Source organism: Gymnoscopelus braueri (genome assembly GCF_963280865.1).
Source record: "Gymnoscopelus braueri genome assembly, chromosome: 3".
Classification (NCBI taxonomy): Eukaryota; Metazoa; Chordata; class Actinopteri; order Myctophiformes; family Myctophidae; genus Gymnoscopelus; species Gymnoscopelus braueri.
Window position 1 is genome coordinate 17,562,069 of NC_137612.1, and position 14,064 is coordinate 17,576,132.

At 40.6% G+C, this 14,064-nt stretch overlaps 1 protein-coding gene across 3 annotated transcripts; it reads left to right on the plus strand.

Moving 5' to 3' along the window:
• The first annotated feature begins 122 nt into the window (after positions 1-122).
• Positions 123-14,039, plus strand: top1a (DNA topoisomerase Ia). Of its 3 annotated transcripts, none has more exons than XM_080425090.1 (21): positions 123-263; positions 954-978; positions 3,531-3,621; positions 4,793-4,913; positions 5,650-5,696; positions 5,785-5,877; positions 6,329-6,407; positions 6,627-6,718; positions 6,874-6,989; positions 7,111-7,232; positions 7,333-7,455; positions 7,566-7,753; positions 7,855-7,999; positions 8,337-8,480; positions 9,898-10,083; positions 10,191-10,259; positions 10,923-11,037; positions 11,426-11,553; positions 12,098-12,192; positions 12,299-12,451; positions 12,665-14,039. In XM_080425090.1, exons 1-21 carry the CDS (start codon positions 237-239, stop codon positions 12,762-12,764), a joined length of 2,259 nt encoding a protein of 752 aa, XP_080281216.1. In that variant the 5' UTR covers positions 123-236; the 3' UTR covers positions 12,765-14,039. The 3 variants fall into 3 exon arrangements, with proteins under 3 accessions (XP_080281216.1, XP_080281215.1, XP_080281217.1); XM_080425089.1 differs by having other exon boundaries at positions 12,299-12,448; positions 12,662-14,039; XM_080425091.1 differs by having other exon boundaries at positions 3,531-3,609; positions 12,299-12,448; positions 12,662-14,039.
• The last annotated feature ends 25 nt before the right edge of the window (positions 14,040-14,064 follow it).

Consider the following 14,064-nt stretch of genomic DNA (forward strand, 5'->3'; position numbering starts at 1 on the left):
CCACCAACAACGTGGGCCGGAGAAGCGAACACGTTTCGGTAGGGGGGAGGGGCTACAGCGCGTCTCTCCGCCCATTTAAAGTGTCTCGCGCGTGCGCACTGGTATAAAACTCGGACTTGGTCTATTACACAACTATTTCTTTCTTCACTCTGCCTGCATCTCGTCAGCCGGTGTTTTAAACCACACGTTTCTCACTTTGTTTTTGTTTTTTGTTTTAATCACACAACGAATAGGAAATGAGTGGAGGTCATAGCGACGGCCAGGTAATAGTACATGTGTTTTGTCATCATTGTCATTTAAAAAGCTTCTGTTGTTTTACTTGGCCGTTTTTATTCATTTGCCTGGGTTTACAGGTCAGCTAACTTAACTAGCATTCGGGCTAGCGCGCTCTAGCTAGGGCACTAGGCATGTTTGTAAAGCGCACAACATACGCTTGACTGCTAACGTGAACTTGATATTATCATCGCACCTTTTTATCCTCAATATCCATCCAAATGTATTGTATTGTGTAACTTCTCCCATAGCGGTGAACGAGCATGTGTTGTGTTTGATAGTAACGTTGTTTTAAAGCTGACGCTACTAGCCAGTGATGGCTACGTTAGACATGGGTAACCGTTAGCAGCCAGCTCACACTGTCTGCCGGTGTGGGAAAGCTAAGTGTGGCTAGTAGCTCACTGGCTAACGGGCTAATTTCGGTCTACTTTGTGTCGATTGACTAAAATGACTCTGTTGCGACCTAGAAAAGTGTCGCCGCGGGCCGCCTCGACACTATTTCTATGTTCATGTCCAGGTCACGTTCCACCGTCGCCCGACCAAGTAATATGTCTGTGTATTAAATGACTGACTGTGTCGCCTTTGCGGTCCTCCAGTTGGAAGTTAAAAGTTAGTTAGCCGGGGCTAGTTGGCTACTATGGAAATTTTTAACCATTTGTCTTTTTTTAATTTATTTTCAGATCGACTGTGGCTCCCGGATCAATGGTAAGCATGCGGTTATAATGTGGATGACGAAATAAAATTGGATTTGTCTGTTTTTGAAACGGTGACATGTCTTCTCTTCACACACTGAACGTTGATCTGAGCAGAATGACAGAAATGGCGTCCAGAGACTAAGTCCTCTGCTTCGCTCACAAGCGCCTATTGTTCAAAAGGGGGGCCTTGAAAAAGCTTTTTGGTCGTTTATTATCTCTAGCGGACCGTCTGTATCTACACATTTGGGCGTGTTTTATCAGTTTATCTGATTGGATTCCCATATTGGTCCGCTTTAGATGCCTTATTTCCTGACTGAAAGTGAGGGTTTGGGGGTTGAGGACTTAGTCTCTGCGCCATTTTCTTTTTCAGTAGCGGCCTGACTGTACCATAGTAGGCTGATGATCTGAGGTTGTAAAGTACAGATGAGACCAGGTTCCCTAGGGTGACTACACAGTACAATCCTCACTGTTATTTTAACTGTGTTGGTGTGTACAAATGTAACCAATAGTTAATAATGGATACATTACGGAAGGATTTTACTGTGTATGAACAGTAGCAAAGACTATGTGACTCAATAAGTTCATGATCAGGAATATTGGATTTTTTTTGTATCACACAATTTAGTATAACATGTTGGGATGCTTAACATAACTATTAACTACAGTTTACATCGCTTCTTACTATGGGAAAGGTTCAACAACACCTCAAGCAAGATTTATTTTAAACTCTGATTTAAACTGTATGGATGTATAACGCATTATGATTGACTGTATATGCCTCTAATATCTACAATGTCTACTGTCTAAAATTGCAAACTAATGTATTGAAATACTTGGTTATCATTTGTCTACCTTAAAAATATGAACTCGACAAATGATTACAATGCAAATTACTCCATTCACACTAATAATGAAACTTAATGGAGCACATACCAAAACAAAGTTACAAAGTGCTTTACATAAACTGAATAGATAATCAAATAAAAATAAAATGACAGCATAAAAAAGACAATTTATAAATGAAAATAATTTGTAACAAAAGTTGGGTCTCTCCTTAAATAGCAACATGGTTGATTGATGATACTTTATATACCATGGGCCTCATCTCAGTTGTCATTTCCAGGCGTTAGAGACTGTTGATAGATACCCATTAGTTCTTGAATGATCTGTCCAGGATGATGGGAATTATATACTATCTAGAAAGTAACCTTTTTGGTTTAATTTAAACTGTAATATTGTGAATATTTGAAGTAGACTTATAATGTGAAATGGATTCAGTGGATTTCAGCAACAAATGAGTGTGTGTATATAAAGTATTAGAATATATCAATTGAATATACAGATGCACATCAATCTAATACACATTACTGGTGCAAGAGAATAATGCAAGCAGAATCTGCAGCCTTCTATGGTATAGATTTTTCACATGCGCAAATCATATTTTTTAACAAACTGCATGGCTGACTTTGCATGCCCCTGCAGTAAACGGTTGCCTGGGACCCATTTTGCTCATCTGAGACAATGAGTCCTGTCCTAAATGATGAACTTCTTATAACGCTTCCAGTGAAAAATGTAACTGAGGAACAGCTGTCTGTCTGATAGAAAGTTTGAAAATGTGTGGTTTTCCTTGACTAAAGTGATCACTGAACTAGCTATTTCTGTTACAAGCCATGCAGATTTAAGTTTCCTCCACCACGTAGCATCATGGAAGAGTCATGACCTGATTTTAAGGACATCTTTGTATTTGCCAGTGTGTTTAAATGGCTCTCTTTCAGAGTTTTCTTCATGTCAGACAATTAGCTGAAGTTCTTGAAACATGGACGTTTGGCATGAGGTGATGGTCATTGATGCTGGTCAGTTTTTTGTAGAATTTGTGTTTACAATACCAGCCGTTGAGAAAATGAGAGAATTACAGGGATTTCCTCATGGCTGTGACTTTGAAGCAAAGGATGATTGCCTGTTTGTATTTTCTGAGCATGTTGGAGCCTGTCTAGTGTCTTCCATTTCATAATGTCTCTCTGACAAAGATTAGTAGAACCATCTGGACACTAGAGGGTGCTATCTCACTATGTCATAGATGCTCTCTGCTTGTTTTCTGATGGTACAGCTTGTTCATAACTAAAGCAAAATGCATATCATGCATGGATTTTGAGATGCATAGTTTTTGAAAGGCATCCCTGTTGACTGATGGCGCCCCTATGAACTTTTGTGAAGTGTTGTATTCATAAAATACTGCATTTTTGACATGGACATTTGTATTGCAGTTTTAGTCTTTTTAGGTGGTTGAAGAGGGCTATTTGCACAACTTGAACTCGTTTGTAAAAAATTCAGTTAGATTGGATTTGCTTAGGTGGGTGTTGGTTGATTGGATTTGCTTAGGTGGGTGTTGGTGGTTGAAAGAGGGTAATGTTGTCTGGTCAATTGGTTGGTGGTTGAAAGAGGGTAATGTCATCTTACAATTTTTTTTCCTCTTAATGTAGTGAGACTATGAAAATCTCCCATGGTTGCTTGTCTTCTGTTTTGAATATATCTTAAATGTATTTGACTCTTCCCTTTCTTCAGATTCGCACAAACATAAAGAAAAGTACAAGGAACACAAACACAAGGACCACAAGAAAGACAAGGAACGAGAGAAATCAAAGTATGGCAGTGGGTATGTCACATGCATTGTTTACATGTTGAGACTTTTTGTGAACCTTTAAATATCCCGCCCACAAGTTGGAGATGGGTTTCATTGCAGTTTTGCAGGGGTATGTGCCTGATAAGCAGTCTGCTCATCTCTAGCTATACATACCCGTAGTGGTAACACTTCGGGGTTGCTGTTATCATTGTCCTATTATCGTTTCCTGTTATAGCGATGTTCTACCACACCACAGGTCCAATTTTCAGACTCATTTCGCCAAAAATTTGGCCATGCCTGTAGCGTTTTTCGTCTACTTTTAATTGTTTACTATACATTTGAATTCGCTCTTTGGGACATATTTCGGCTCAGTAGCGAACCACTCTGACATCACGCATATTGTCGCCCCGGAAGGGAACGCTATTAGCGATAGCACGCTAGTGCAGACCGTTAACATGGGCCATAGACAATGCCAAATAGTAAGCTAGTAATCACTAACCGTTAACCATAGACAATGCTAATAATGAGCTAATCTATAAACCGTTAACATGGGGTTTCCCATAGCGATTAGTAGCATCGTCTAACATTAACATGGGGTTTCCCATAGACGATGCTAATAGTAAGCTAATCTATAACCGTTAACAACACTGCTAGCAGTTTTACCTTAGTCTTTTTGGCGATCCACTTTTTTTTTTTTTCAACCCGGATGTAAACAAACTATGTCTCCGTGGAAGTACGAGTCTCTCTTTTCACCGGAACAAAAACATTGTAACCACTATCGTCCATTCTGTTTATCAGCCGTTGAATATGGCTTGTTTTCACCAGCTAATGTAATTTCCGATTATCCTTCTCTGGCAGTCAAGGCATCATTCATAGGTTGGCGAAGAGCGCCCTCTAGTGTAATCACTAAACACGTTATGCATTTTTTTAATGGATGCAATATCGCGTCTTTGGCAGTGAAGCGTAATGTGTTAACATGGGGTGAATCACAACGTGTGAAGCTGCCCTGTGCGTCTTGTAACTGTCACCAGGCAGTCCAACCACTACGCGACTGTGTATATAGATATGTAGCCATGTGCATGCCCACAATACATTTTAGCCTACTAGATGTGGTCTAGTATGACTACATTACCACAACCAAGTGTTTTGTGCAGATTGAGGTGGTAAAATGCCTTTTCTCTTTCCTTTGCTCTTCAAATGTCAGTGACCACAAGGAATCATCTGACAAAAAGCATAGGGAAAAGGACAAGCTAAAGCACAAAGATGGCAGCACGGACAAACACAAGGATAAGCACAAGGACAAGGACAAGAAGAGGGAAGACAAGGTGAGTTAAAGAAAATGCACTATCAACAAGCTTTGAGCTTGTAGGTCTTCTACTTTTGAAAACAGTTTTTGTGTACTATTCTAATTTCTAACTTGATCAGTCACTCTTATCTTGTGCATTCTGATCAAGTAACATAGTTACATCCATAATAGGATTTTGATTTATATATTTTTTTTGTTACTGTACTACGGTAATTTAGTGAATTTTTAAAGCAACTATGACGGGACTAATACTGGCAGAATATAATTTTTCATTTGAAAATGTTAGTTACTGGAGCAAAATACTTGGGGTTCTGGTGGCCCTGAAAGAAATATGACAAATTGATTCAATCACTTCAGCAATCACAAGGTCTAGCACAATGCAGCTCTGGTATAGCACTGAGCCTTTTCCTCACTACTCTAAAGTCTATAATGGGGACATTCTACACTACAGTATCGCTCTCCATCCATCAGGCTCCCATAGGCAAAATGACATTACAGTAGTGTTCCCAAGGTGAGGTCAGGTCTATTAAATGAAGGGAAATGAAGTAGTACATTACACTTTAAGAATTCTGCCAATTTGCTGGGAGTGCTGGGGGCGGAGAGGGGGGGGGGGTGTATGCTGCAACAAATATCATCTTTTGTCACCCAAAACCAATCTTTGTTATAGTGTTGTTTGCAATCATACATTCAAATGGACAGATTGCTTGTTCATGACTTCTGTTGGTCCTCACATAACGCATGCTTGTTCCTTTAAGGTTAAATCCCTTGATGTCAAGAAGGAAAAGGAGAATGGCTTTGCCAGGTAGAACATTTTACTTGTCTGCTAAAATTATTAATTGGTTGATTTTTGAAGTGAAACATCCCTGATTTGTGCCTGTTTTCGTTTCTAGTCCTCCACGTGTGAAGTCCGAGCCCAACGATGACTCTTACCACTCGCCTAAATTCGAGAAGACTCTGAAAAGAGAACGGGGTGATGACAATGAGTGAGTGCCCAAGTTGTCTTCAAACAGGATAGCGTTTCACTTGACCTTAAGAAATGTGTGCAGCCAAGATGATGCATGGATAGATAGTACTTCATTGTGCATATGGTTGTTTTTCAGGGAGAGCGGGCTTGCTCAGCCATTGGAAAGAACTATATAAACTGCTATTCATAGGATCTTTTAGAGAGGGAAAAGAAAAATGTATATATTATCCACATACAGTATATAGTGTCTGTAATTATCGTTTTTTTTTAGGCCTGGGTGTAGAGACAGGAAAGACAAAGGAATGAGATTAGAAGGGCACATTACAATGTAGATTACAGTTTGGCTTTTAAACTGCACCAGATTTGAACAGTTGACAGTGCAAGAACTCTCCCCGTTTCCCACCGAGTTGCTGCCAAATGCAGATTGGAGAAGACCGTTACCTTGGATAACACTTGGTGTTTTCTTTCAGCTCTGATTTCAAGCCTAAGAAAATAAAGATCGAAAATGAAAAGAAGGCCAAAAAAAGGAAACCAGACGGCTATGACGAGGTGAGGTATTGTGCTGAATTGCTCTTGGATTTCATGTCCATGAATGTGGAGAGGTTCTCTGATCTTTTCCAGCATGTTTGGATGGGGGGGGGGGTGGGTTTGGGGGCACACCTGAGGAATTGGAAATACTTAAGTTTCAAGCCCGTCTGTTGATGCTAAACCTTTTTCTGTCAGTCTGGGAGTTAAACGAGGCTCACATGTTCACTCTTCCCTTTTTAGGATGTCAAGCCCAAGAAGACAAAAAACAAAAAAGGTCAAGTCGCTGACGGAAAGAAGAAAGCTAAAAAGGAGCCGGAAGAGAAGTGGAAATGGTGAGCTCGGTGTTCTCCTTGACCACCACCTGCTAAGCATTTCCTTGTCTGTTATCAGTATGGCGACGAGTGAGTTGTGTGGTTGTATTGCATGACATGAAGTCATTTAATTGTGCGTCTTATCCCCTAACTCCTCATTCTGTGGTGGATCCTAGGTGGGAGGAGGAGAGGTCCACAGACGGCTCAAAGTGGAGATTTATGGAACACAAAGGACCAGTGTTAGCACCACCGTATGAACCTCTTCCCAGCCGTGTCAAATTTTACTATGATGGTGAAAGCAATTTCCTTCATGGCATTTTACTCATTTACACTTAATTACCAGGTATGCGGAAGTTCTGTTGCATTCATAGGCGTTAATGACTGATCAACCAGTGTTTATGCATCCGTTTTAGGAAAGCACATGAAGCTCAGCCCGGAAGCTGAAGAAGTGGCCACCTTCTTTGGAAAAATGCTGGACCATGACTACACCACAAAAGATATCTTCCGAAAAAACTTCTTTAAAGACTGGCGAAAGGTAGGAACAAGGCATGGGTCGTGTACCCTTTTGGAGAGTGCAAAAGCATAATCTGTTCATTTTTAATCGTCCAAATGTTTCTTTCCCATCACACCAACAGGAAATGAATGCGGAGGAAAAGGCTACAATCACAGACCTTAAAAAGTGTGACTTCAACCAGATGAACGAGCACTTCAAGGCTGAAACAGAGGCCAGGAAAGCAAGGTCAAAGGATGAGAAACTGGTGAGACATGGACTTGTTCAGAGGGAATTGGGTGCATATTCTAACCATGTCCCCCGGCTTCCAGTGAGCTGTTGCTCTAGTGTTAATTGACATCTCCCTCTGTTTTATAGAAACTCAAACTGGAGAATGAGCGCATCCTGCAGGAGTATGGCTTCTGTATCATGGACAACCACAAGGAGCGCATCGCTAATTTCCGCATTGAGCCGCCTGGACTTTTCCGGGGCAGAGGAGATCACCCCAAGATGGGCATGCTGAAGCGTAGGATTAGACCTGAGGACATCATCATCAACTGCAGCAAGTGAGTGAAGTATTAAGCTTCAGCTTGCTGCAGTAAATGGATTTTCTGTCTAATAATGCACAATGATTGAATGGATTTATTTCGTTTTCCTTGCCTCACAGAGACTCCAAGCACCCCAAGGCTCCCCCAGGCTCAAGGTGGAAAGAGGTTCGTCATGACAACAAAGTAACCTGGCTTGTATCCTGGACAGAAAATATCCAAGGTTCCATAAAGTACATCATGTTGAACCCCAGTTCTAGGATCAAGGTAGGCTCATGATCTTGATGATGTACTTCAATATTTAGTCAATATTAAGTATCTACAAATTAAATTTTATTTAATCTTCTGTAGAGTGAACATTCTAAATGACAAATAAGTTAATGTCTTTGTTCCATGTCATATGGAAGTTACTTTGACTGCTGGATAAACACAAATGTAAGATGACTGATTAGCTTTTACCATTATTTTGTACATGATTACCTCTATATTTATGGGCTGAGAGGAGTAATTGTTGGTTGCAGCGCTACAGTATTGTCATTTCAGTCTAGTTCAGAGTGCTTAGTCATCTCCTCGTATTCATCTTCTGTGGCGTTTGTGCCCGCAGGGAGAGAAAGACTGGCAGAAATACGAGACGGCCCGTCGACTGAAGAAGTGTGTGGAACGTCTGAGGGCCCAGTACCGTGAAGACTGGAAGTCCAAGGAGATGAGAATCCGACAGAGGGCTGTGGCACTCTACTTCATTGACAAGGTGAGGGTAGAGGCTATGTGGCTTACCAACTAGGGGTGTAACCAGTTTTACTCAACTGTGATTACAAATGTAGAGCAGTGGTTTTCAAACCTTTTGTACCCAAGTCACACCAAGTGAAAGTCAAAATCTCTGCAAAATAGATAATAATGTAGTTTGGCTATATTTGAACATTTGGGGAGGATCGCCGGTAATGACATGCCCAAAATGGGAATGCCAGGTGAGTATAGACGTGGTCTCTGTAATGTATTAGGAAATGATTGCACACACTGCCATAGACAGTGTGCACTCATTTCCTAATACATTACAGAGGCCATGTTTGGGAACCACTACCATAGAGGGTCAGCAACTGTATGTAAAAACAAAACGGTTCTGTTCCCAGAAAAAAGGGGCATTACTCTCGCTGCTGCCAGAACGTGCAAATAAATATGGGCTAAAAATGGGACCTGAACGGTCTTGAAATGCCGCCTGGAAGCCACAGTGATTATCCGAATTGAGAGAGAACTCGCACACAGCGCCCGCCACCTCCCACTAACTCAAAGTACTCTGCTGCTCTCTTCTCTCCTCGACTTGAAATTAGTTTGCACATCACAGTGTTGCTTGAATATGGCAAGAGCCTCTGCAACTGGATTGATTGAAAAAGCAGATGTTTGTTTGAATAAAATTGTGATAATTGAATTCAAAGTCGTGTGAAAGTAAGCATTTGTAGAGTTGCCAATAAGACTGAGTTGACTAGTAATTATTTTTCTTCAAGCATTGGAGAACTTATCAGGACTGTGGTAAACGATCAGAATGAAAAGGGATACGTAAAATATAGTATTAAATTATACAATTTTAAGTAGTTAATGGTCATTACAGCAAGTATAGTTGAAATTCTTTCACCTTCCAGTCTGTGCTAGGGAAGCGCTGAACATGCGAAGAAACGACAGTAGTCTACTCTAGACTGTCTTTGCAGTTGTCATAATGTAAATCAAATTAGTCAACGCATATATAGCTTGTTGCTTAGCAGAAATAAAAAAAATATTTCATAGATATTGAAAAACATATTTTCTTGGACGGAAATTGCTAATGGATGACCGCTTCTGTCTTCAGCTTTCAGGAGGTCTAGACTTGCCAATAAGACTTGCCAATTTTGTCTTGAAGCACTGTAGAACTTATAATCAGGAATGTGTTATAAACAATCAGAATGTAGCGTGTGAAGATTAAGCTTGTTGAATAGTTGTCTGGCTTGAGATATCCCTATAAATGACCCCCTCCTTTAGAAGTGACTTGATGTACTGGCTTACAGGTTTGGTGGGGAGATTTCTTATTAAATGCTATGTAACTGCATTATCCTCATGTTGAAAATAAAGGCAGGAGCTTAAATCTTTAGGTGCTTTGAGGGTAATGTTCCTTAAGCCTTTTTTTGTGTGTGTTCTAGCTTGCTCTGAGAGCCGGTAACGAGAAGGAAGAAGGGGAAACTGCGGACACGGTGGGCTGCTGCTCCCTCCGAGTGGAACACATCAACTTATACGCGGAGAAAGATGGACAGGAGTTTGTGGTTGAGTTTGACTTCCTGGGTAAAGACTCCATCCGCTACTACAACAAAGTCCCTGTGGAAAAGAGGGTAAAGGCGGCCATCTTGCTGTAACAGTGTTTGTGAGCGATTTGTGGTATTCTTGGTATTAATATTTGTGGTATTCTTGGTATTAATATATCCCACATCTCTTCCAGGTATTTAAAAACCTCCAGTTGTTCATGGAGAATAAGCAGCCTGAAGATGACCTGTTTGACCGTCTCAATGTAAGCTTGATATTGGATTAACTGTAGTAATCGTAGAATGACCCCATCTGGTCATGTTGAATGTTTATGTATTGCCGGTCTTGAGGACTGAGACATAATGAAAATGATGCATATATGTAACTATTTATGTATCGTCGGTGTCCAGGACGAACCAGCTAACTCCATTTTCAGCTTTAAAAAATATATATATCAACGCTTTTGAACACCCTTTACGTCTGTGTAAAAAAATAAAATAATAATAACCTATGAAAAGTATTAAAAAGCGCCTCTGACGAAAACTCCCAACTCCATTGGATCCTCAAACTGTCCGTCAAAAACAAACTCCCCCCCCCCCCCCTCCTCTCCAGAAAAAAACGTATATTTTGTTTTTTCATTTCCTGAACAATGAGCGTTTTGGAGTTAGCAGGTTCGTGCTGGACAGCAGAGATATGATCTTATAAAGCCTTGAGTCCAACTTTTGATATGAACCAACAATGTAGTCAGTCTTTAATGTATTTGCAAAATGATAATGCAAGATATAAAAGTTGTTGCCGTTTATTGGTATACTCTTCGTAATGGCGTTGAGCATCAAGCGTTTCACATTCAGTGTTTGAATGTGAAAAGCTTGATGCTAAATGACAGTGTTTTGTTAGACAACTAATGACCATGTCCTTGCCATCCCAGACCTCTATTCTGAACAAGCACCTCCAGGAGTTAATGGAAGGTCTGACGGCCAAAGTTTTCCGTACCTACAACGCCTCAATCACCCTCCAGCAGCAGCTGAAGGAGCTGACCAGTCGTAAGTTCTTCTCTAACCCCAACTCATCCTACCCTACCAGGGATGAGCGAAAGTCCTTAATGTGTACTAGTTATGTGTGGTAGATCTCTTTAGTTACCCATCCAAGGTAATGAAATCTTTACTTAGTCTACTATTCTGATCCATCCCAATAGCCTACTTGAACAAGTTAAAGTCATTGTTTTGTTTGCTTTAAGCTAGAGGAAGCACCTATGAAACAATGTGTGGACATGTAAAGTGTTTTATGTGCATACCAGGTGTTTGCATGTGGGTAAGACTTATTTTCTGTGTGAGCCATGCTTGCCTCTACTTCGACATTGAGAACTCTTCTTTTTGTCAACAAACCACCTGTTTAGTATAGCATACTCAACTCTGTGTTCTGCCTCTCCAGCGGATGAGAACGTTCCAGCCAAGCTCCTGTCTTACAACAGGGCTAACAGAGCTGTAGCCATCCTCTGTAACCATCAGAGGGCGCTACCCAAGACCTTTGAAAAGTCTATGCAAAACCTGCAGACTAAAGTGAGTTCTGTTTTAGTTAATTACATTTGAAATGGTTTCCTCAGCTACTGTGGTTTGAAAAAAAAATATTTCTATGTGACTATCCATAGAGTTGTAGGTCTGACTGGGCTTTAGTTGAATATCAATTGAATTAGTCATGTAGGTTAACTAAGGGTCATGATACAATGAAGTGTTGATGAAGAACGGGTCAGTAGTATGGGTTGGTATACTGGAGAACGGGTCAATAGTATGGGTTGGTATACTGGAGAACGAGTCAATAGTATGGGTTGGTATACTGGAGAACGGGTCAGTAGTATGGGTTGGTATACTGGAGAACGGGCCGATAGTATGGGTTGGTATACTGTAGTTGACATGTTTTCAGCAGGGCTTGATGTTTGAATTGTGGATTAGCAATGATAGAATTTAGCAAGCTAAATACTGTGCTTATTTCAGGAAGCATTTATGAATACGCTTGGTGTTATTAGCTTTCTCAAAATGCTGTAAGCCCACATATTAAACACTATTGTCTCCACTCGCTGAAATTAACCATCTTCACCGTTCTCAGATTGATGCAAAGAAGGACCAACTCTCTGATGCCAAGAGGGAGCTGAAGAGTGCCAAGGCTGACGCCAAAGTACGGAGAGATGAAAAGACCAAAAAGTGAGTAACACTAAAGACTAGCAAATTTCCCTGAAATACTTTTGGTGGGGTTTCATAGATTAGATTACTTTTCGTGACGGTTCCCCCAATCTTCCATATCCTGTAGGACCGTGGAGACCAAGAAAAAGGCAATCGAGAGGATAGAAGAGCAGCTAATGAAGCTGGAGGTGCAGGCCACCGACCGCGAGGAGAACAAGCAGATTGCCCTCGGCACTTCAAAACTCAACTATCTGGACCCACGTATCTCTGTGGCCTGGTGAGACTCCGATATCAGCAAGACTCTTCACTGCTGCGCTTGACTCCTGTTACAGCTCCCCATTTCTGCAGCACTCGCCTTACGCCTTTGGCATATGAGACGTAATTGATTAACATAAACACACGGGAGAGTGGAGAGCATTGTGCTTTGCTTTGAATGATGAGTGACGGCTTAAGAGTACCCTTCTAATTTCTCTAATCTTGTTTTCTTAAGGGCTAAGAAGTGGGACATACCCATTGAGAAGATCTACAACAAAACCCAGCGTGAAAAGTTTGCCTGGGCTATCGACATGGCAGAAGATGACTATGAATTCTAAATCCAAGTTTGTGGTTTAACTATGATACTCTCATTTTATTGGATACTTGTTTTTAGCATAACTGAATTTCACCCGATGGCCAGACCTGACAATGAATTGTGGATAAAGTGTGAGCTGACAAGAATGGCAACGTCAGGCAAGCAAACTACTTCATTTTGATTGCATTTCGAGCTGACGAGGGTTGTGGTTAGTCTGAGGACCTGATCCAAGGTCGGGCTCCAAGGCTGAACTATGCCCACAACCGAGCGTCGAGGCGTAGTCCCAGTAATTGGAAGAACCTTTGACCTTTTTTCTCCCTCAATGGGGACAAGACCTGGCAATGCCTGTACTTCGAACTCTGTGGTCCTATAGCTACTGTATTCATAAAAAAAGAAGCTTTGTGTATCATTTTAATATCTTTGTTCACTCTGTATTTTTAGCCCTCCCATGTATTATTAATGAATTCTATATTTTGATAGAGAAAGTTAAATCAAATGAATTCCTTAAATACACCCACACGCCTTTTGCGGGAATGCAATGTGAGCTTTAGTTTTGCGATGAGTGTGGGGGGGAGGGAGACCATGAAAGCTGTGTGTTTGGATGAATGATATTTTAAACTGGACTGTCGAATAATATAACATGAAAGAGCGTGTCTGGATGGGCAAGGGGGTGGGGAGAATACTGCAACCATGTCAATATTTACTTGCAAACAGAATGTGAATATTTTGTTTTACAGCCTCTATCAGGGACTTTTTTTTTTTTTTTTCAGTGTAAATGTGAACCAATCATTTTCTTTTCACCCCCTTTTGGTTGCCAGCATCCTCTTAATCCTTCTCCATTGCCCTGTCTACACCCGATTTTAACTTAATTATTTTCACATGTCAAGAGGAAAGAAACTCCCTTATCTGTTACTTGAAGATAATTATTTAAATGTATTTCAAATCAGTAAATGTTTTTTTTCTTCCTCCCAGAAGGGTATTAGAGGGATATTGACTTTGCCAAAAAAAGAGAGAAAAATAACCTGTTACAATTTTAGGCAGTTTTAACAATTGTGTAGAGGTAAAGGACAAAAACAAAACATTTTAATGTGAATTATCTATTGATCTGATTCCAGTCTGTTCCGCTCATGTATGACAAAATTGATGTAGGTAGTTGTCAAATCATGTCCATTTCCTGTTTTACAAACCTTGTTCATAGCCTTCAATCATGGTTTTATTTTTTCCCCTCAAGTTTTTAGTTTCAAGCTCATTGTAGGTTGAAAAGAGAATTAATTAAACCCTACAACTCAAAATGCTGGATGTCTGTGTGATCTCCTCTTACT

What these genes read in the sequence shown, in the direction of transcription:
- top1a (XM_080425090.1), top strand. Translation starts at nt 237, where the DNA reads ATGAGTGGAGGTCATAGCGACGGCCAG. An exon ending in CTGTGGCTCCCGGATCAATG is followed by an intron (nt 979 to 3,530) that starts GTAAGCATGCGG and finishes CCCTTTCTTCAG; the next exon opens with ATTCGCACAAACATAAAGAA. An exon ending in CCGGAAGAGAAGTGGAAATG is followed by an intron (nt 6,719 to 6,873) that starts GTGAGCTCGGTG and finishes GGTGGATCCTAG; the next exon opens with GTGGGAGGAGGAGAGGTCCA.